This window comes from Aricia agestis, chromosome 10, assembly GCF_905147365.1.
Source record: "Aricia agestis chromosome 10, ilAriAges1.1, whole genome shotgun sequence".
Taxonomy (NCBI): domain Eukaryota; kingdom Metazoa; phylum Arthropoda; class Insecta; order Lepidoptera; family Lycaenidae; genus Aricia; species Aricia agestis.
The window spans coordinates 3,786,121-3,810,306 of NC_056415.1; the positions used below are offsets into that span (position 1 = coordinate 3,786,121).

General features: G+C 39.1%; 1 protein-coding gene across 3 annotated transcripts in view; it reads right to left on the reverse strand.

The window, feature by feature from the left end:
* Positions 1-4,262: 4,262 nt before the first annotated feature.
* Positions 4,263-24,186, reverse strand: part of LOC121730971 (protocadherin-like wing polarity protein stan) — a 46,098-nt gene continuing 26,174 nt past the window's right edge. The window contains exons 32-55 of one of the 3 annotated variants that reach the window (XM_042120228.1): positions 23,958-24,144; positions 23,216-23,308; positions 22,939-23,048; positions 22,445-22,654; positions 21,697-21,883; positions 21,022-21,321; positions 20,352-20,579; positions 19,683-20,109; positions 18,911-19,052; positions 17,975-18,196; positions 17,482-17,702; positions 16,932-17,078; positions 16,162-16,359; positions 15,794-15,886; positions 14,193-14,309; positions 13,564-13,682; positions 13,133-13,285; positions 11,711-11,815; positions 10,322-10,505; positions 9,649-10,055; positions 9,213-9,287; positions 8,885-8,936; positions 5,513-5,519; positions 4,263-5,091 (exon numbers count right to left, since the gene is read on the reverse strand). In XM_042120228.1, the coding sequence (XP_041976162.1) occupies positions 5,077-5,091; positions 5,513-5,519; positions 8,885-8,936; positions 9,213-9,287; positions 9,649-10,055; positions 10,322-10,505; positions 11,711-11,815; positions 13,133-13,285; positions 13,564-13,682; positions 14,193-14,309; positions 15,794-15,886; positions 16,162-16,359; positions 16,932-17,078; positions 17,482-17,702; positions 17,975-18,196; positions 18,911-19,052; positions 19,683-20,109; positions 20,352-20,579; positions 21,022-21,321; positions 21,697-21,883; positions 22,445-22,654; positions 22,939-23,048; positions 23,216-23,308; positions 23,958-24,144 (3,999 nt within the window). In that variant the 3' untranslated portion in view covers positions 4,263-5,076. The remainder of the gene's footprint in view (positions 5,092-5,512; positions 5,520-8,884; positions 8,937-9,212; positions 9,288-9,648; positions 10,056-10,321; positions 10,506-11,710; positions 11,816-13,132; positions 13,286-13,563; positions 13,683-14,192; positions 14,310-15,793; positions 15,887-16,161; positions 16,360-16,931; positions 17,079-17,481; positions 17,703-17,974; positions 18,197-18,910; positions 19,053-19,682; positions 20,110-20,351; positions 20,580-21,021; positions 21,322-21,696; positions 21,884-22,444; positions 22,655-22,938; positions 23,049-23,215; positions 23,309-23,957; positions 24,145-24,186) is intronic. The other 2 variants (XM_042120227.1, XM_042120229.1) reach the window with 2 other exon arrangements.

A 24,186-nucleotide genomic window follows, 5' to 3' on the forward strand; every position in this document is an offset into this window, starting at 1 on the left:
TAAAATAGCGCACGATCGTGCTGCGGATCGGTTTGAAACTAATCAACCTCAATGGATTTTGCTATTTCTGACAGCTATGCTCGCGCACGATCGGGCTGTGGCTCATTTTGGAACTAATCGGCATAGAAATTCGAAACATTCGCCAAATCGAAATCTTAGGTGCTCGCGACAAACAAAATTGTCTGAGAATCGACTCGACTTCACGGTAGCAACAGAGGCATCGACATAGACTATTGAGATCGATTGTTGCCGAGTTAGGTATTGTAAACGTTTTTAGGGTCACTGTGGTATCGATTGGTATGGTGTCGTTTCATTTTTTGTTGATAATAAATATTAATTCATTATTATTTTAACATAATAATATCTCGCCTGCAAGCTTTTTTAATGTGATTGATGGTACTTACCGCCAATGGAGCTGTACAGCTATACGGTCCCATTTAAGTTTGGTATCGTGCTTAGCTTGGCTCGCCCGCATGTACCCTTTTGCGATTCCTGGATTTTCTTCCAGGAATCTCAACATTTGTATCTTATAGGTTTTTTTTATGAAAGAAGGGGACAAACGAGCATACGGGTCACCTGATGGAAAGCAACTTCCGTCGCCCATGGACACTCGCAGCATCAGAAGAGCTGCAGGTGCGTTGCCGGCCTTTTAAGAGGGTAATAGGGGAGGGTAGGGATGGGAAGGGAAGGGAATAGGGGAGGATAGGGAAGGGAATTGGGCCTCCGGTAAACTCACTCACTCGGCGAAACACAGCGCAAGCGCTGTTTCACGCCGGTTTTCTGTGAGAACGTGGTATTTCTCCGGTCGAGCAGGCCCATTCGTGCCGAAGCATGGCTCTCCTACGTATAAATAAGTAAGGTGCGTCGGACGGACCATTATTTTCCTTAAATAAAAACTAACTTTTGATGTCGGCATGCAGTGATACAAATTTTACAAATTTTATACTAGAATATGTATACTTATGACAATGTTAAGTGTAACTACAAAAGAAATTTACATATTATTTTAATGTCAAGATGTTCCTTAACGAAAATAACCATTTTAAACCCACTAAAGTAGAAAATGGGCACATCCATCTAAAGTTTCTAAAGAAATGTATTGTTACGGTACATGGTATACGGACACGTGGTGCCATCTAGCGACAAACCAGCGAAACTTACCGAGGGAGCACAGGCAACATAAATCCCCTACTCAATACTAGATGGCATGAGGTGCGCAAGTACATACTCGAACCTTCTAGAAAGGTCCAATGTTTGTTTACGTGTTTACCGTTTATTTGTTTGCGTGTTTACGTGTTTTAATTTAGACCTTATGACTGAGTCCATAAGGTCTAAATTCAACTTACTGCACTTATCGTAAGGACGGCAGTTTATTGTGGTACATGCTCGAGCCTCCTAGAAAGTTCCCACGGTTGTTTACTTGTTTACGTGAATCGGGAACTTTCTGGAATTCGTCTCGCCATATAAAAAGCCGCAGGCAGGCCCGGCGAGTCAGTTTGGTTCGAGCGATCATCAAGACGATTTCGGAGTGACAACAAGTGATCAATAGTGAGTGAACCAGTGAAACCTTCGTCTTGGCTACGACCTAGGACAGTGATAGTGCTTAGTGATTGGACCTAGTGTCTAGAGTCACCAGGTCTTTCTCTCCAAATCCTTCGAACCCTAGCACGTAACAGTATGTATTCCTTGTAGAGAGTTCACTGTGAAAGTAGCAGCGCTGAAAGACCAAAAATTTTTTGCACTTGTATGGGGAAACTGGTGACGCTGGGGCACTTGCCCATACAAAAGTGAAAAAAATTTTTGGTCTTTTAGCGCTGCTCGTTTCACAGTGAACTCTTTGCAAGGAAAACGTACATACCCTAAAGTATTATCACTTAGTTTTGTTACACCCTGTAATATGTATATTATGGGACCCTTAACTAACTGGTGTCCGCAACCTTGGCGCTTGAACTAGTTTTTGGGAATAAAAAACTATCCTTTATAAAAATCGATTCAGTGGCCAAAGCGTGATGGGACTTCTTTCTTTTTAGGGTAACCAAAGGGTAAAAACGGAACCCTATTACTAAGACTTCGTTGTCTGTCCGTCTGTCTGTCTCCCGAGAACCGCTATAGCTAGACTTCTGAAAATAAGAATTTAAGGGGGCTCCCATACAGAAAACACAATTTTTGGCCTATTTTTGCTCTATACAAAAACTTCTATCTTTGGCTCTATAACGGTATGGAACCCTTCGTGCGCGAGCTCAACTCGCACTTGGCCGATTTTATACAATATATTAAGCGCTTCTGGTATTTGATAGCTTAAAAAACAAATGGGTAAACCCACTATGAGCTCCGTGGGTAAACCCTATTAATTTTTCAATTCACAGGAATTGGAACAAAATATTGGGGGTTGTCACAACAGTTTACATTCAGTAACGCAGACGGCGCGCGGCGGCGCGGGGCGGTTAGCTCAGTCCGCGCCACGCGCTTTGTGTTGGACGCAATGATATTCTATGTTACTATTGGTTGGACGTCATCGATCTAGATATGATTTAATGCTGAAGTGCAGAAAAGATAGCTAATTTAATATATCTATGATACGTTGTCAAAAGAATATCATGACGTTAATGAAAAAAAGAAATTGTGGTACCAAATATACCAAAGTGTGAACCCCTTAATTTATACTACTGCAGTACTGAACTGACCGCCTCCGCCCATTGTGTGCTTTGTGTACGCGGCGCGGGCAGCCGCAGACATCGACGCGGACGCGGTCTTTACTGCTTCGCGGACAAAAAGCCCGCCCCGCCCCGTCGTCTGCAAAGCGCCTAAAATCGTAGATTCTTTTTCATACTTTAAAACAAATAGGCTACCCCGACTACCCCTTAGCATAAAATGGCCACACGCTGGCGCCTAGCGGACTTAACCACATCCCTTAAGGAGGCGCCCACGAAGCTAAGGGGGCGACTAACCCAAAATTATTGTCGATTTTATAATTCATTTTTATGCTTGAAAATAAGCCCCGAATAACGAATTGTTTCATTTTCTAACATATATACCTACTACAATATATTTCCAAGAATTTGATCTGAGCGAAAACACATCTTAAAATTTTCTCGATAGAAAAAATCACAAAGATGCATCTAATTTTCACGATTTTTTCATATATTGCCATAACCATGCATTAAAAGTCAATATTTTATCACATTGCATTGCATTGAATAAAATTTTATCATTGAGATTTGAGATACTGACCTTGCGGATTTTTTAAATGTTGTATAGGTATTTATAGATGTTATTTAGAAAAAAATTAACTTAGCGAGAATTCCGCGTCTTCCTTTTTCACCTGGCATAATATGAAAGACGTGAAGAAGTGTGTGTGAAGAGAGAAGGACGATGTTTAATTTTTTTCGTTAGTCGCCCTCTTCATGGTATTTTTTTGTTTTTGTCTTAAGACTTCCAATGTATCAGATAAAGACCTACAGACTCTTACTTACACATAGTCGCTAGGTGATAAGTCATTGGGGGAAATAAATGGACAACAAATTCCATAAAATATTTAATTTTCATACAGTATATAAAGTTGTAGAAGCTACATAAATAAGGTAATTAAAACTTGAAGATAGCTGGAATGCATATTTTTTTTAATGGAATGTAAAAACTTGTTGATTGACATTTGCCCACAGAGATCAATTTTTGTTCTTGAAATCTTGACATATCTAGTAATGAAGAAATTAATCAAGTTAGGTATATTATCGTTATGGTTTGTTTCAAATAGCAGATAGTGCAATAAGTTTCTATTTCTCGACTTTCAGTTTTACGTTGTCGAATCTTTAAATTATTCATGAATTGTGATATATTTATCCTGAAAATATATCACATTTTATCAAAAAGATCTATATAAATACTGAATATTTTCAGGAGAGATATTTTTGACTTGAGTTCACTAGGTGGCGCTTATTCATTATAAACATTTTTAATAATAATTGAATAACATTGCCTAATAGGAGAAACAAAGTAAGTACAAGTTACATAAACAGAGCTTGTAAGAAGAATGCTCGTTTGCCCCCTTATTTAATAAAAAAAATCAATATTAATTATTACAAAAATACAACGATTCTTCTTAAATTACACAATCATAAAATGGGTATTTTTTGTCAATGAGGTACCCATGAGTCTCAAGCATTTTAAATTTTCGAGACAAACATTGAGAGTTTTTAAAATTATTAATGAATAAATGCATTTTTGCTATATTTTTCATGGTCTGTGACATTTTTGTAACCTCAGTTGCACTAGCCCTCGCTAAACAATTATGGCCAACTATACTTTAGTAAAGCTTTTGTATTTTTTCTACATAATCATCTAAATATAGGCTACAAGTGTAAAATACTATTTATTTACAAAATAGGTGGACTCTTCGTTAAATTGTTCAAACACACAACACTCTTTAAAATATTACCTGATATTTACAATTCGCTTAAACCTACTAATCTCAATAGAAATCTTACTTTGATTCAATACTATATTGAGTATCACCTACGTGTCAGAAACCTAGCAGTGCCTCATTAAAATATTTCACGAGTCAAAATGTTCCAAACGTTTTCTAAGCGCCAAAAGGTTTGGTTTGGACTTATATTAAAAAGTTATAAGTTTTGTGTTTTGGCTAATGTCATTTACTTTGAGAGAAGCACTTCTAAATAATGAGTAGGTAGAGGTTACATTGGGTAGAATAATAATATAATAATAATAATTAAGTATAAAGAGGTACAAATATGAATTCTACTAAACAACTTATATGCACAAATACACAGACAATCATAGTTGGGTATACAAAACACAAATACGCGTCTATATTAAAATTAATCTTAGGTCCTACAATTACTATACAAAATGAGAGGTTTCAAAATTATTCTATTAAAGCATAGAGTATAGACTCAACTTTCTACGCTATGGCAGTGAATAGTGTAATGAGGCAGTCTTTATATTACCATCTATACTTTTACAAAAGTTGGTGTTCTATAATAAAATAAATTATCTAATTGAGATTCATTGGAAATCTTGTACTACGTCGTATGTTACACTCGGGTCTCCGCGTCGTCTTCAGTAGTAGACTTCCTGTAATTGACAAAATAATATATTTATTATTAGACATTTAATTGTATGGTTTATATGACTCATGATAAAGATTAGAAAAAAAATGAATGACCAGCCTACGATATCTAAAAATTCACAAACTAAATATTACGTGATTTTCGTTTTGGTAAAGCTGCTCACTTGAAATATGAACGCCACCTAGTATGTAAAATAAGAACAAACACCGTCACTTAGGGTTGTGCGCTTGTGTCCAGAATCCAGATTATTGTGGCAGGGCGGGCCGCACCAATATCAATTCAGACCTCTGTCCACTAGTAATAGTCATGTCTAATCTTAACACATCTAAGGATAACATATTATGATACTATTACTTTATTTTTGATAGAAAAACTAGCTTAAAAAATAAAACATTCACGTAACATGCAAAAGAAAAATAATTTACCTCCTCTCTAAGATGTTTGCACGTGATTTTGAGGGCGGCAACACCACCGGTTAGCAAAGCAAAAGATGATTATAATGTGTGTTTCTCATACAACCTCCACCATCTACAGACAATGATCATCATGATCTATGAGTTACATGCACGATGAAACATGAATAATTTTTTATAAAACGCATTCAACCATGGGCGTATCGAGGGGGCGGGCAGGGGGGGGGGGCAGCTGCCCCCCCCTGGAGCATGTTGACGTTCCTACTAAGTACTTATTTTATCTAGTGCTTTTATCTATAAAAAATTAAAATTAAGAAAACGATTTTTTGCCATTTGTTTGCAATACAATATTTTTACAACTAAAAATTATTAATTTTTTATTCTTTATCAACACCTAGCATTGCTGGGCACCGTTAATCAAATAGTTAACTTCGTTAATCGTTAATCCGTTAAAAAAAATGTCAGCTTCGTTAAACGTTAAAGCGTTACATTTCAGACGAATTAACGCAAGTTAACGTTGATCGTTAATCCGTTAATATATTGTGTAATATGGCCTTGTTGTAACTTATAATATCATTGCGTTAGTGTACATACAAATCCTGTTGGTTTAAGGTTTTGGAAGTTCACAGGTTGGGGACAAAACATAATATTTCTATAAATATTGTATTCTACCTAACTAAATTATACCGCACTCTTCTTTGTCAACATGCAAATGATTTATAATAACAATAAACAAATCACTCTCTCTATAAGCACCGGCGCTGAGTAATGAAATGATAAAACGAAACAAATCTCTTCTCACTCGCATGCGCCTGAAAATGTATATTATCTAAACACACCGGCAAAATTAGAGGAACATAACAAAATTTTCAATTTTTTTTAAATTGTTCACTGATTTTTATATATTTATTTATTTATTTACTAATTGATTATTAAAAAATAAATTTTATATAAATTTAGGGCATAAAAACGTGAAAAATAGAAAAAAATCAGCAAAAATCAAAAAATTAAGAAAATCTTTGAAATTTCAGTAGTAAGTTTTTAAGATAAATTCTCCATTTTTATTAAAGAAATGCTATGTTAAAAGCGTGTAATGCCTTCTATGGATCTCAAGAGGGCCTGGATACGCCATTCCATGCTTGCATTTTAATTGTCAATCATTTCCTGTGGGATATTCTCCTACTCCTCCAGTACCGCCAACTCGAGCTCCTGGACACATTTTGGAGCTGGAGTTTTAACTCGTACCTGTCACCCATTGATGTGCCACACGTCTTCAATCGGATCCACATCCGTAGACCACGCTGGCCTCTCCACCTGGGCTACGCCAGCATCGTTTAGGTAATAATGCCCGATTTTCTTACTCTATGGACGCACATAAAATTTAAATTACTACCTAAAACTGTGTAAAAGGCACACCATGCAGTTCCAGGATGTCGGTGCTATAGCACTGTACTGTCAAAGTACCATCATCTATAATCATCAGCTCCATGCGGGCTCCAAATCATATGCAACTCCAAACCATTACGAAGCCTGCATCATAGGCCATTGTTTCCGGTAAGTTTGATGGCCTGTAGCTTTCCTTATGATGTATCCACATTCTTTATCGCCTGTCAATACAATGTACACAGAATTTGCTCCCATCACTGTACAGCACAAGATTTCACTCACTTGTCTAATTTTGATGTTCACGCGCAAATCTTAGCCTGGCTCTTCGATGTCCTGTCTCAAGTTTTGGTGCCCTTGCTGGCACTTTTGAGTTTAATTTAACTTCTTTGAGTCTTCTTCTTACTGTACAATCACTTACACGTTCATCTTGGACCTGTTCCGATAGGTTTCGTGTCTGCATAGCAGTTTGAGGTCGATTTCTTAAGTTTTTTTTCCTTACAAAATGGTCATCCTGAACCATTGTCACCCGATATCTGCCTTGTTCTCGTCTCCGAACGTAAGATCCAGTCTCTCTGAAGCGTTGAAAGTTACGATGAACCACAGAAGCCGACACACCTAAGGCCTGACTGACCGAACGGTAGGTGTGACCTTTCTCTATCGTGGTTACAGCTCTAGCTGTCGCAGATGCTGGGAAATCACTAATTTTGTATCTAAGCAATGTGTTCTTCCAAAAACCAAACAATCAAATGAGCTGAGCATACCTTTCACCCCGCTAAAACGCCATTCTTATCAGGAACACTTACAACGTCAATAATCGAAAAACACTTATTAGGGCATAATTGCTATAAAAACTTGTCAACTTGCCAGTTTTGTTCAATATTTTATTTCTTGAATGAGCTTAGAAGCTATAAAAAAGGCTTTCAGATAGCCCGACCCACTTGAGTTCAAGTTTTGGCCCTTTTTACCTATGTTCCGCTAATTTTGCCAGTGTGTGTAGTATTGTTTTTGTTTCGTCTGAACCTGTTTTCGCGCCGCGCCGCGGTGCCGTGCGGTAAATAGTAGGCATTGGATTAACGATTAACGGACTTCTGCATATTAACGGAAGTTAACCAGTCCGTTAATATTTTTAAAAGTTAACCTAAAAGTTAATCCGTTAATCAAAATGTTAACTTGGTTAATTAACGATTAACGGATTAACGAGTTAATGCCCAGCAATGACACCTAGCTTATGAAAAATCTGATTTGCCCCCCCCCCCCCCCCCCCCCCTGGCCCAGAACCTGGGTACACGCCCGTGCATTCAACTTCAACCATAATAGTTTAATAGAATCCAGGCTTTTAAGAGTTTCAACAATAATAAAAAAGATATATTTTTAAGTCTAGTTCACCCTTTGGGTGATTTTAAAAGTATGTGAACATGTTCCAGATACTTAAATAGTTTTAAAGATTACTACTTAATCTGGAATTTAATTAAACATTTAATCTGAGTTAATCAAATGCGTTTTAGTTATATATGTTATGGTTTTATGTCGGTATAGAGGGACAACGCTTTAAATAAACGTGGGTGGGGGCGCTGCCGGTAAAGGAGAACTGTCAAAAGTATGTCAAAAATTGTTTTTTTGTATACCGGCGGCGTTAGTTCCTTTTTCCGCATTTAAAGCCTTGTCGAGGTTTACATGACTATTTTTACTGTTGTTTAAAAGTGTAGAGCTGTAGGTAAGTACAAAAAATTACTGATTTTGCGATAGGTGTATTAGATGTGTTTAAAATTTAATTATTTGCAGAAACTGTAGAAATAGACTGTTTACATTGAGTGTAGTTGGCAATTTAACTTTATTTTTGATCTTAGTGAAATCGTAATTCAAAATTGATAATACATGCAACCATTTCCATATTGTTTTGTGTAAAAAAACATTATTAAATGAAGACTTCCACCAATGTTGGTATTCTTGGTAACAAAAAGTAGTTTGTTAAAATATAGTGAACAAAATATTACTCACTCGCTCGTTTCTCCCATACTCGCTAGTGGCGCCCCCATCGGCTGACCGTCCGCTGTAAAAATAACATGAATTCTACACTTATGGTATCCATAGATTTCTAAAGAAATCTATGCTTTTGTGGTGTTGAAAGTTGGATCATTAAACTGCCTTTAATAATTGTGGCTATAATGCTACAATTTAAACTATTATGTTAAGTATTGGTCGTTTAGAAAAACTACATATGGTACATTAATTCGATCGAGTTCCAATTTTTGCTTTACATTACCATCAAAAGGTATTAAAACTGAGTATTTTCTTATAACCTTTCAGTAAAAATAACATTGTATACCTGCGTGCACATTTTCAGGAACATTTTGTTGTGGCGTCTGAGCTATTCCACGCAAACTTATGTGATCTTCCTCAGCTACATACAAGCGAAACAAAACAAAACACATAAGCGAAATAATAGGTGACAAAATAAAATGCGAAAACAAAATTACAATCAACGAAACATCGAAAATTATGAAACTATATATTTATGGGACGCCATTTTGTGATCGCTGTAGTGATGTTTCAAAATGGCTCCTTTTTTGGTTTAGTCGTAACTGTAACTTATAAGTTACCTCGGAGAGGAGTTTTATGCTGACATGTTATAGGTAATTCACATTGAAAAGCCAAAATAAATTTACTAATACAATGATTTTAAAAATATAACTTTGTGGAGAAAATTAACGACAAAAAAGTGAGAGTAAAGCCAACATCAAACAAATAATTCATCCAAATACCTGTATAGGGGAATAGATATTTATCGTGGGGATGATGTTTCTCCGAGCCGTCAGACATTCTGTCATTGTATTCGTATCCCTCCATCTTCCTTTGATAGTCGTTCTTGAGCATCGTAGCTATTCCGGAATCCCGGAAATCCCGCGGCGGGTAGCCCTCATGATCTCGAGCTGTGACGCTCGAATCCCGGAAATCCCGGGAACCGTACACGCTTGGATCGGTGTTTAGGTATTTAGTGGGGCTGTACCCGTAGTCGGATGTTCGAGAGGAGAGATACGTTTTGGACCCGTAGGGGTTAGCGGGAAGGCCATACATAGGAGAGATGGGGTAGCCGGGCTCGTACGGCACGCGCTTGTCAGTTTCGGTGGAGTGCACGCCGTACATTAACTCGTCTTCCATGACACCGTATCTGTAATTGTCAATATAATTTTGCAAATTGAACAAAATGAATGACGCCGATCATAGAAACTTATGGTCTACTCTAAGCGAAATTTCATACAAATTTTGATTATAATAAAAAGTTATATAAAATAACGCGACGTGATTTCGGCATGGTGTGTCATCAGTCATCACTCATCAGTACTTTAAAATACATTGCAGGCGTAATTATGCTGAACTTCGGCCACGTTTTTTCGGCCTAAAGTCTTTAGAGACTAACTCATTCCACAAACATACCTGTTATCTAGCGGCAGTCTCGTGGCATCCACGGTCGCCACATACGTGTCGTGTACGTTCTCGAGTATGGAGGGTTTGTGTCGTCGGGCCATCACCACGTCTGACGTCAGGTCGGGAGTGGGCAGAGTGGGGGACGCACCCTCCGCGTCTTGAGACCAACGGCCCTCCGCGCGGGAGTTGTCACCTAGAAGCCATGGATTTTTAAATTAATAATTTAATTAAGGGACTGTTTGTGACATTTCCTGATAAGTCGGAAAGGCTATCCACAAATTATCTGACAGATGTGTTCTATCGGTCAGATAGGTTGCGGATAACCTATCCCGTATCAGGAAATGGTGAAACAGGCTCTATTATTATAATCATGGTTAGTGATTTTAATTTTAACTAAGATAATAGCATAGCTAGGCATTAACTCGTTAATCCGTTAATCGTTAATCAACAAAGTTAACATTTTGATAAACGGATAACGGAACTTTTAAGTTAACTTTTTAAAATATTAACGGACTCGTTAACTTCCGTTAATAAGCAGAAGTCCGTTAATCGATAATCCAATGCCTACTATTTACCGCACGACACCGCGGCTCGTCGCGAAAACAGGATCCGACAGTTAGTATGAAACGATAAGTGCCGGGCGGTGGGAGAGCGCGGCGCCGCGGCACGGCAGCAGCGAAACAAAAACAATACTAGATACATTTTCAGGCGCATGCGAGTGACAAGAGAGTTTCGTTTTATCATTTCATTACTCAGCGCTGGTGCTTATATAGAGAGTGATTTGTTTATTGTTATTATAAATCATTTGCATGTTGATAAAGAAGAGTGCAGTATAATTTAGTTAGGTAGAATACAATCATTATTTAAGTATTTTATTTTGTTCCTAACATGTTAACTTCCAAATCCTTAAACCAACAGGTTTTGTATGTAACTATGTACACTAACGCAATGATATAAGTTACAACAAGTTACAAACAATTACATATATTAACGGATTAACGATTAACGTTAACTTGCGTTAATTTGTCCGAAATGTAACGCTTTAACGTTTAACGAAGCTAACATTTTTTTAAACGGATTAACGATTAACGAAGTTAACTATTTGATTAACGGTGCCCAGCTATGGATAATAGGTTCCTATATCCTAAATTAGGCAGGTAGAAAACACGCTCCATTTATAATAAGTATACTGTACATTACACTGGAATCTGGATTTTATAAACATAATACCGATACATCAAACAACGTCGACTTTCATACCTTTCAAACAGATATTTACATGCCAAACTGTGAATTAAATTTGAGTGTAGGCAAAGGCCAATAAACCCGCGAGGTATTGTGTGTATGTAAAAAAGAGAGTAAGGGAGAGAGAGAGAGAGAGAGAGAGAAACACATTACCTTCTCTCATATGGCTGGGCCACCGCGGCGGCATGTTGAGCGGCGCGCCCTCTGTGATGTTGGGCAGGTACCCGCCGCCCGCGCCGTTCGTTGAGCTGCGCTCACCTGCACATATTGCAATTGATAAGTTATAAAGTATAAATTATAAAATATAACCTGGCGTATGTTGTGTTAGCATATCTTAAGCATAATATATGACAAATATATTGACATCTCGTTCTTTAAAGTCGGAAGATAAGTGGGTCAAACATTAAACAATCACCATGGCAATTTTTTGTTGTTGCACAACAACAACGAAAACCTAATTCTACATGATATCTATACTAATATTATAAATGCGAAAGTATCTCTCTGTCTTGCTTTCACGCCAAAACTACCGAACCTATTGTAATGAAATTTTGTATACAGATAGTCTAAAGCCTGAGAAAGGGCATAGGCTACTTTTTTACTGGAAAAAAGCGTTGTAAGGGGGTGAAAATTCGTAAATTTGTTCAAATTAAGTTAGTTCTAAAAAATTCATAATAGATGGCGCCGTGCGTCTCCTACATCGCGCTAACGCTTGGCCAAAAGTCTTTCTATAAGAGGTGGTATTATCATGCATTCATGCATTCATGCATTCAACTTTAGATTTTTTTCGATTGTTATTTTTTTTTTAATAACTCAGTACTTTATCTATGCAGTGACGTAACCTTAAACCTATCAATGATAAATAGTTTATGGGTAAAGTTGTGTGATTGGGGGGCTAAATAAGCTTAAAAATTTGGCATAAAATATAAAGTTTTATTAAAAAAAATTGAAATATTATGTGCACACTGCACAGCTGTTTAGATTTAAGGGGTACCAGGGTTTTTTTTTTTATAAAAGCTTTTGACACCAATTTTGTTGACATCGCGCGCTATAAACTGAAGTCCACGCGGACGAAGTCGCGGGCAATAGCTAGTTACTTATAGTTCTTGTATATTTCTTCAATCCTACAAACATCTCAAATGAAATTTTAATTTTAATTAATTTTAACGGTTTGATCGTTTTTTCTAAGGATGTGGTCTCAGTACTAGCATGCGGAATGGGCGTTGTGCGAGTCTCGGCGGACGGCTTGCCTGTTGTTGTCCTCTGTTCAGTTCCCTCCGCGCGGCTTTTGTGACTCAGCTCTGTCATACAGGTGGGTCGTCGTCGTCATAAGGGTGTGGTGCGATTACTCACGTGCGGAATGGACGTGGTGCGAGTCGCGGCGGGAGGACTCGTCGTCGTCATAAGGGTGTGGTGCGAGTACTCACGTGCGGAATGGACGTGGTGCGAGTCGCGGCGGGAGGACTCGTCGTCGTCATAAGGGTGTGGTGTGAGTACTCAAGTGCGGAATGGGCGTGGTGCGAGTCACGGTGGGAGGACTCGTCGTCGTCATAAGGGTGTGGTGCGAGTACTCACGTGCGGAATGGGCGTGGTGCGAGTCGCGGCGGGAGGACTCGTCGTCGTCGGAGGAGTGGCTGGAAGCGAGGTCGAGGGAGCGCGCCGAGCCCTCGCTATCGCTGTCCTCCGTCCCCGTGCCCTCCGCGCGGCTTTTGCGACGACTCCGCTCCTCTGGTTGTGCACGATGAGACAAAAAGTTGTTTTTTAGTTAGCGTGCCAGTATGTTTAATGCAATTAAAAACAAAACGAAATAAGGATCTAATACAAAGTTAAAATGTTGAAAAAGTGGGTGCAACATAAATTAATAGGCACATATTAATACCTGTGTAGGCCCGAAAGTAAGAACATAAAGCATATAGATAGCGCTAAAGCATGATATAAACATAAATTAAATCGTCGTGAAGTTTAATTTAACGAAGGTGGATCAACATTTTTGGTATAAAAGTTACCGTCTTTTCTGGTCCGCAGTGAGGAGTCGAATCCTCGAAGGTAGGCGGGCATGTCGCTCGCACTCGTGTTGTAGTTGGACGTCGACGTGCTCGTGTGACGGAGCTGCCCGTCGCTGCGACTGTGGAAAAGGGTCATCGTTAATTGATAAAACATAGCGAAAGATAGAGAAAGATATTTATCAAAGTCAACGTGCCTTATTAACAAACGAAGATTAGAACTCCGTCAAAGTACCGGTGGGTGAACGGCTTTAGGGAGCAAACGTGCAGCGAATAAATCACAGAGACGTGGCGGATATACAAACGTTTTCATCGCGTGTTTTGCAGCGAGTTTACCAAGCACAAAACGCTGCTATTCCGTTGAGTCGCGGCGAGTCAGTGGCGCATTAGACGCACGTTTGCGACGCATTGACTGCGTGCGTATACATAATACACCCAGACAAATTGAGTCTTAGGCTGCGTTTCCACCAGAGATGTGTTTTTGAGAACCAATAGAATTGCTTCTTTGACGTGAGCTTGCCATGACATCGTTCAGCGCGGCGATACTTTTGGATTTTAAAAGCACATTCCTCGCAATACATCTCCGGTGGAAATGTAGCCTTACGGCTGTACTCAGCGATATTTTAAGTCACCTGTAGGGGCTGGAGCTAGTCTTGGCGGTGGAGCGCGAGGTGGTGGAGCTGGCGGATATACCGATGTTGCGCATCTGCCGCCCCGCCTCCGTGCTGCTGTGGTACGCCAGCGACGACCTGACACGCAAGCAAAGTGTTAAACATATGTACACGTAAAGAATCAAGTTTTTGAGCGTTTTTCAATATGCTTTAAAGCGTTTTAACGAGGAAATCGACCATAAGAAACTTTGCAAATGTAATAAATTATTATTATTTTTATTGAAGATTGTGGTGATCAATCACAATCATGCTTGAATGCGATAAATTGGCTAGTGGCTACAATCTAGATAATGCTAAAATACAATACATAAGTACTTCATCAGTATAAAAACAACTTTTCTGACACAGATAAGAAAAATATTTAGTTATATCACATGAACGAATAACATATTTCATACATATAATATGTAAATGTCGCAGGCGGATTGTCTATTTAGCCGTATTACATTACGGCTAGCCGTTTTAAAAAACGGCGCCGTTTTGTAATGCGGCGTGTCGACGTTTAGCCGGATTGAATGCGGCTGAATAAAGAACCGCCGGAATGCATTCGGTGCTATACGTCATTCAATACGCCGTAATGTAATAAGGCTACAGACAATGACATAAGAAGTGTTTCTTATGTCATTGGCTAGAGACTAGTCGCCTTTTTGACAGTTTTAGTTTCGTAATTCGTTTCTTAACACTCGTGGCGCTGCCCGTGTCACAGATATTTATGAGAAGTAATTAATTGCGTATGCCATTTAAAAATTTGGTTTGCAAGAAATACCAGCTAATAAATCATTTTGTCAGCATACAAAGATTTTGTTAGCAATAGTTAAAATCACGTATTCTGTAAATAATCATGACAATGGTCAGCAATTTAAACACATAACTGGCAGCGAGTTTTATTATGTATCTGCAAAATAAACAGTCACTCGGCAGAATAATTACTTGGTCGGCAATATTATACATTCGGTCAGCAGAGAAAACATTTCAGTATTTTATTTCATTTCATTATTAATTTATTTATTTTATTAATTAATAAAGACTTAACAGAAGGCCTACTTACCACGGAGCCCCCCGCCAAAACAAAAAGAAACACAATCCAGAAAGTCCAAAAGTAGGTTAGGTTAGGTTAGAACTTAGACCACAACACAGAGGGAGCCGAGCTAGCGAAGCGAGCGTGCTGCGGCAGCAGCCGGCGACCATCATAAAACAAAAGGGGGGCTCGGGGGGCGCAGCCCCCTGCCAAAACAAAAAAATAAATCCAGAATTTTTTGCTTATTCTCTGAGTGCTTACCAAAATTTAATGAAGTATAGGCCACTCATTGCAGCATTGTTTTATTTTGCAATCATGTCACCCTATAACTTACGTAGGAGTACGATGCGGCTAAACGTGGGCCGCCTTATTGAAGAACGTATCGCAATTACTAAACGTCGACACGCCACATTACAAAACGGCGCCGTTTTTTAAAACGGCTAGCCGTAATGTAATAAAGCTAAATATACAATCTGCCTGCGACATAAATATCACAATGATAACAAGTTGGACAAACAGACATAGCCTCAAACTTCACACTGACCTGTTAATTTGTGACAAGTTCTGCGCACTGGTACTGATGATCACCGAGGTGTCCGCTAGCGGCACTTTCTTGCCCATACACTTCAGCATCGTCCTAAATATTAAAATTGTAAGTAGGTTAACAATTGGATTATCTTTAATTAATATTTCATAATATTATTGTGTAAGTGTTGACTGTTTATAAACAACTGTATTGTGTTTGTATATAAACGCTAGTTGTTAAACAAAAAATTCATTGTCACGCGCGTAGAAACGAGACAGCATGTTAAAACAAATCCATACTAATATTATAAATTCGAAAGTGTATCTGTCTGTTTGTCTGCTGCCTCTTCACGGCCAAACTAATGAACGAAAAGCACCATTACTTACCTGCGTAAGTTATGTCGCACGCGGGCATTAGCAGCAGTCAGTCCCAATGCGGCGGCAACAGCGTGCGCGGCGACAGCGGCGGCGAGCGCGGCGCTGAGCGGCCGGCGACGCGACCCCGCCTCGCTCGCCAGCACGAGCGCGGACGCCCACGCGCCCACGAGCAGCGGTAGGCAGACCACGCTCACCGCTAGCAGCAGCCTAAGAGAATTTCAAATAGATTTTGTTAAAGCTAGTGGGAACAGCCAGTGTGTGAAATGACTGTGTTGTGATAAATAAATAAATCTCTTGATTTAACAAAGTTAGATATTAAGGAAATAAACAGGTAGCACTGTAAACTGACTGTTTCTTCTGTGTCTTAACTTATTTAGCACTATTTATATATTGATCTGTCGGGATAAATCTCAACATCAGTGATGCGGCAGCATTGCACTATTGATAGTCTACCCCAGAGGTTCTTAAACTTATTTTGTGCTACCGCCCACTTTAAGAACAAAATATATTTTAGCGCCCCCATAATTGTTTAAATTTAAAATGCATCAAATCACCCCCCAAGCCTCTACACAACGCCTATATTTTTTCTGGGTCCACCGCCCCCCTTCAGACCTTCAGCGCCCACAAGGGGGCGTTATCGCCCACTTTGGGAAAGGCTGGTCTACCTTAAGTGACGTAATGGACAAAATAACCTTAAAATTGTCTGTGTATGTCTATACTCTATACGACAGTGTATTAATTTTATGTTATCCTCAATAGGAAACGTATTGTCAACTAACCTCAAATTCCCGAATCCGACAATGTGATCTCTAACAGTGAAGGCAGCGCGCGTGGCCCCCGCAAGGAACACGAGCGCGGCGGCGGCGAACACCGCGGCCGGGACTACCACCCACCACACCACCGGCTCGTGACAGCTCACCCAGCAACTGTTGATGAGTTACAGAATATTTATTAAAAAGCTAGAACGTTAAAATTTGTTTAATAGAAATTTAGAATCGTTAAACGTTTTTGTTTATCAGTAGAAAGTAAGCCGTGACTTTTATCAGCTTTCATTGTGGACAAGGTGTATATTTGTCACTTATTTGGCTTGCAAAAGTGACTGTAAGTAAATTGCGTTAATTGATTGTTCAAATATGTATTCTTGACATCGTTGTTATGAAACCACCAAAATGCAATAGCTCACAAAATTATCAAACAGACAATGTGAATTTGATTGAAGTATTACTATCGATTCATTTCGCTTAAACGTAAACTTTACAATACTCAACGAAATTAATATATACCATACTATTTAATTATAGACAGCTACCTCACATTTAAGCTACTCACAACAGGGCGTTCCCGTACTGATGCTGATGGTGTCCGGCGGCGAGTGCGAGCGCGACCGCCGGCGCGGCGTACGCGGCCGCCAGGTGTGGCGCGAGCGGGCCGTGGTTGACGTCGCGCAGCTCCCGCACCAGCCGCCGCAGCTGCCACGCGTCGCTCGCCGCCCAACCCAGTGCCGCCACCCACCAGTAGTGCAGCGACATCGCGACTAACTTGCACGCAAACTGCGTACGGTACGTAAGATTGAGATCAGTATATTAAAACAGTTCAATGTTGATATTTAATAACATGTTGAATGGTCTGTAGCCATCCACAAGTTTGCATACAAGTTTTGAGTTTTGAGATATTTGTGCCGTTAAAACAAAAGTTTGTAGAAACACCGTTCATTACGTTGGAGGCCTCATTGAAATCTCTTTTATACTGGTGTATAAATTGTAACATAATATGAAGCATAGCTCCTGCAAAACAAAAAGGTCCTGTCATTATTAAATTTTACCTCATTCTGCACCAAGCTGCTTCTAGCCTTCAGCGCCACGAGATATATAAGCTCCGCCATAAACACACAGAAGATGAGGTGCTTGTGTATGGAATTAGACACCGTAGCAGCGCCGCCCCGCATCAGACAGAGCGCTAGCCAGGTCCATGCGAGCAGAGGCAGAGATATACTGAAGCCCGTGTAGGATGATACTGATTCGAGAAGTGATGGCTCCGGGATTAGCTGTTGAGAAAATATAGAGTTAAGTCGAGAAAATAGTTAGAATAACGCTTGTTATCTTATGCTCATTGTGGGATTAAAATTAATAGTGTTCAGACAATTCTAAGAGAGAAATACAAAACCTTAAAGAACGAAAAATATTCATGTTAGGTCTTAATGACTACTATTTAACGTTGTTGCTCGAAATAATGTAACTCTACCTTATAAGTCCTCAAAGTTTAACAGAATGCACAAGTCATAACATTGAGAAAATATTGTATTATCAGAGAAGTTGATTCATACGTAGTTTGGTCGAGTTATGTCAAATCCAGCCGACAGATTGAATTGACATAACTCGATCAAATGACGAGGGTCCGTTAACTGCCTATGAATCAATATCTGCAATGGTACACACTGCAATATAGAGGTAGAACGCAGCCCCCCCCGTAAGGGCTACTGGCGCATGTGTGCAAAAAAAAGATTTTGGCGCCCCTTTACGCAAATTTTTTGGGTCCTTGGTTTTGGCGCCCTTAAAGATAGCGATTTGGCGCCCCTAGAAGATGCGCCATCTTCTAGGGGCGCCAAATCGCTATCTCGTGCATTGCACACATTGCACATATGGTAGGGGGGCCCTGGTAGAACGCTGGTACAAGCCCAGTATATATTATTGCACGAAAGTCTGAGTCCATGAGACACCATGTAACTATTTAAAAATGAGTTTTTCTCTTTCCCCCTTACCTCGATATCCACTTCGTCGACGAGGACGGCGAAGGTGGAGAGATGGTTGCAGGTGCAGTTGATGAGCAGCGGCTCGTCGGAGTACGGGGACCAGTCGTAGTCTATCTCCGTGTGACAGCCCACGCGGGACCACTCACCCACACTGTGAATAAAAGGTCATTGTTTATATTATGATCTATTGTTTATATTCGTTAAACTGTGTCTATCACTCTTGTAAGTGCAAAAATATCAGGAAACTATAATAATAATATATATGGACGCTTCACACCACGTCAGTCTGGTCCTGTGCTAAGTACCTGAAGGACTTGTGTTGCAGGTACCAGACATCGGAAATATATTTAATAGTTTTATACTATACATATATTTAAGATTTTTAGTTATATGATACACATATTTAATACACATCCATGACCCAGGAACTTTGAAAACTTTTTGTTCCGTCTGCGGGATTCGAACCCCGGCTTGAGCTACCAACATCCCACCAACTGAGCCACAGATGTCGTGAATTAGATAAAATAAAAATTCAACATTACAATTTTAAATTGTATAGTTACTGTCATAATTTGTATCAATTTTTATGACTAGCTGGTTTCGACCACAAACAAATATTATAGGTATTTAAAAAGTACTTCTTTAATGGCTTACTTGCACCAATCTGTGTTTAAGTAAACTGTAAATCGCTGCATTAATCTCTCTCAACCTTCCTATTTATAAATGCAAATTAATGTAGCCTAGTCTGGTGAAAGTAAGTCTAAAGTCTAAACATTCTTACCCTCTCACTGTCGACCAATGCACGCACTGCGGGTTTGTCCTAGATCCAAACGTCTCTCTATTAATATCCAGCCACATCTGAAGTCTTATCGGCTTCTTCAGTCTTACCCCATTAAGGCTCTTATACACTAGCTTCTTTTTACCCCCATCTTTGGTGTTATTCTCATTCTTCAGATCATTCGGATCCATGACAAGAGCCATAAGTTTCGGTCCCTCTGAATCATCGAGTTTTTCTGCTACGTAAGCCGATTCGTTTTCTTGAAGGTTTTCGGTTGGTTTTTCCTGCTTTTTGTAGGCTGGTTGAATAACTATCGGACCGTGGTTGTCTTGGCTTGAAGTTTCTTCGTTGGTCCAAGTATTTTTAGTGTTTGGATGCAGGCTATTCGTATCTACTGCATGTTGCTGGCCTTTGTTAGCGTACATGATACCTGTGAAAATAATTGGTAGACTTGCTTAGACAATGTGAGCTACATTATAACCTATCAAAGAATAAAAAATAGAGATAACAGTTCAATAAGACTTTTTATTTTTTTGTGCTCTTATTTACTAAAAACTATTAATTGTTACAAAATTCGAAATATTTCTCCATTTAAAACTTCGTTACGACTTTAATCGTACGTTTTCAGACTCTTCTATTGTCTATGGATACTACATCCTCTTTTCTACCTACCCTCAACATCATCCGCGTTGTCTATGGTGTTATCTTGCGTCTCTCTCAACCAGACACTCTCAGGCACATACAAGGCAAGCTGTAGTATCGGTGAGCCAACAGTTATGTTGATGCCCCATCGCCGCCCGACCGACTCGTCCATACGGAGCGGCATTAAGTTTGAGGTGTTACGAGAGTATTGGAGGTAGGAGAAGACTGCACGAGACTCGTAGTTCGTCTCTATGTTATCTGTGGACAATGTTGACTGTATAACAAAATATGTAGGAATATAGTATTATACAAATTATATGATTCATAAACTGATAACAACAGAGAAATAAAACAGTGTTGCTGACTGCTGTGTCTATCTGACACGTTACCAATAGAAAGTGACTGACAAAAACATTTGTATAAGTTAAGCGTTATTTTTATTAATAAGTATTCAAAAATACGACGAAACTTTTCGAGAAAAGGTAGGTAGTGCCCCTGCGCGCTTCGCTTGGCTCATCTTGGCGGGGGCACTCCCGTGCCCCCAGATGTAACGGTGATGTTAAAAAATTGCACAAAATATTAAAATAAAATTAGTTGAGTTCAGAAAAAAACGAGTGAACTTCAGGATGAAACATTAGTTCTGGTTGTTTATAAGTGTCATAAAAGCTGCTAACAACATAATATTGATGTTATTGTATACCTTGCATATTGCTTATCCCGATCAAATCTAGAGGCAGCAGAACTCTGGAATACTTGTCGAATTTATTCTTGTTCTTCACATAGTTATTGTATTTCGGGAAAGACACTGTAGGACTAGATGGTCGTTTGTTTTTAGATTTCCCCAATCCGTAGTAGCCTGTAGTTTGTATGGGTGAATGTATGAACGACGATGTATCGGGCAGAATAACTTTTTCCGTAGTGTAGGTTTCTGTATTTCGGTTGAGTTGAGTCGGTTCAAAACCGTAGATGGATTCCGCTGTGACGATATCAACTCCGATTGCTGGAAAGAAGAACAAATAAACAATATGCACATTATGTATTAAACAATGTAAATAAACGATTGATTACAATATGAAAATAATATAAAGTATAATATTACTCTTAGGACTATTTGCGTCAATTTTGCATATCTGCTTATCTTTATTCTTTTGTCAAAATGTGATAGTATATCCCTTCTTTTTTATTTCCCAAAGAGTGAGATAGATCCAAACTTTAGGCTAGACTAGGGCAAGAAGACCTAAGTTTTTTAAAATAAAGTCATAAAACAAATTGAAAGAAAAAACTTTATTAAAAGATCTGCAAAGATTTTTCTCAGACATTTTTTAAACACACTAAAAATTAATCAATCTTTGTTCTGTGTAGAAAAAATACTCACCAAGATCACTAGTGACGATCTCAAACGGGTTAGTGTATGTATCGTGTTGACTCTCCGCCAGCACCGCTATGTATTTGTCGAACTCCTGTAGAAGGTTCTCAACGCCAGTGCCCGTCAGTTCCCGGATACGTTCCCACTCCTTCTCGTATTCTACGTTCATCACTGTGTTTGCCGTTTTTATAATGTTCTAAAAAGACAATAATGTATAAATTAGAGATCTGTTAAGTACTCGTCCTATTAGAGAAAATTTGTCATAGGCAGATTGCGAATCTACATCATATTTTATTCGAATTATGTCAACCCTAGTTGACTAAAATCGACTTGATATAACTCGATCTAATATAGTAAGTTCGTTATCTGCCTATAGATTAATTTACTTACATGAAAATATTATCTACATCTAATATAATATAAGTATAAATTTTTTGACTAATATTAAATACATAACTAATTTTACACTGAATGCGACTGGGGTAGTTGAATAATTTGTGTATTCACAGTTAGTAAATTTTCACATGTGTACGCAAGCACGCACGTAATGCCGTACGCACGCATGCCATAAATGGCATAACACAATAACTCACTCTAACATTATCCTTGTCATGACTATGTGTGAGGTTAAGGTCGCCCTATCGCATCTCGTGTCGCAGCAGCTTGAGCAGCAGTCGCGCGGCCAACAGCACGTCAACGCCGTACAGTCGCGCCGAGGACGCACAATCACACGTAACAATTGACTAAGAACACTCACTCTAACGTAATCCTTGTCCTGACTATGTGTGAGGTTGAGGCCGCCCTGCCGCATCTCGTGTCGCAGCAACTCGAGCAGCAGTCGCGCGGCCAACAGCACGTCCGCGCCATACAGTCGCGCCGACGACGCGCACGCGCCCGCCAACTCCTCCGCAATGCGTACGCCGACAAACGTGTTGAGTGTTAGCTCGCCGGATTCTATCTTTTGTAGCTGTCGGAATTAATATCATTAGATTGACATATGTATTTTTTTTGTAATTAAGAAAACTGTAATATTTTTCTTATTTACTGCATTTTTTGGGCTTGGGAAAAAAGGTTGCCAATACCTTGGCGTATGGCGTATTATAGGCGAATGTGAAATACTGTACAATACGTGATATTTTTATCAATTTTCGTTAAAGTAATAAAAATATTGTCATATTTTAAAAATATAACTATTAAAATACTTCCACCTACACTGTTTAGTATAAGTGCGTAGTTTAAAATAAAAAATACCTGTTTTCTTAGTTGATAGAACGGTGCTGACGTACAGTTGAATAAATCAGGCTCCTGCCAGGGGACCAGTTGCGTTTTGTCACAGAGACGAGTCGCTTTGCCACTTGATCCTTAAAAAAATGGTAAATCTTTAGCATGTCGTTATAGTATTTTTTAAAAGAAGGAATATGTGTTTTAAAATCTCACAAAAAACTTCAATATTAAAGGCATCAAACTTTGGCTAAACTATTTTTACATGACACAATTAACACTTGACAATATGGTTTAGCTAACTTACCCGAAGGACAGTCAGTAACAGCTTCATTCCCAAACTTGGTCTGCGGCCACCAGACTCCTCGTGCAAAAGATCTTGGACATCCATCGTATACAACTAAAACAAAATATTTAGTTCAATAACTTTTCCACAGTATTCATTTCAAGCGTAGTCCTACAAGGTTTGTCATTTATAATTATTATGGTATTGATTGGCAGATGAGTTCTTCCACCTTATAAGGTGCCAAGCTATATAAGCCGGTGCTAATTCTGATTTTGGCATATATGAAAATGGTTCTCGAGTAGGATCATAAAGTTAATATACCTAGCGGAATAGAGCAACAATCTGTAGCTGTCAAAAGTAACCGAAATTGGTTTTCATCTGTGTGAAAAATATGTGTACGTATACACTTACACAAGCATGATTGAACATGATTTCTATGAGATTAAATTGTCAACGTGCGGCACGTGCCGACTGGACGTCAAAAAAAGAGTGCTGCTGTCATGTATCATACGTCTCTTTTTACCACGCAGTGTTACTGATAGTGACATCTCTCTTGTTCAGGCCTTTGTTTCTCTATTCCGCTAGGTATATTAACTTTATGAGTAGGATTGAAGTCGAACTTGCCAAACGGCAGCTAAATTTTTTAACATGGTTGATCAGTTCTTATTTTCGTGTCAAAAGATCCTTGTAATATAACATTGATTTTAATCAGAGCCATAGACAAAACTCTATCATATCTGATTCATCTTTACAATAGACAAACCTTTACAACCAGCGTTGGGCGTGACCTCAGCGTACAAGTTCGCGCAGGAGTCACACGCGCGGCCGATGACGCCGCTGCGACAGTGACACTGCCCCGTCAGCGCCTCACACGAGCTGTTGTATGACCCGGCAGCGTAGCACTGACATGGCAGGCAATCCTCCGACCCGGGGAGACGGTAATGGTTCTCCTGTAAGTAATTTTGTATTGAATATATTTGAGAAAACTAATA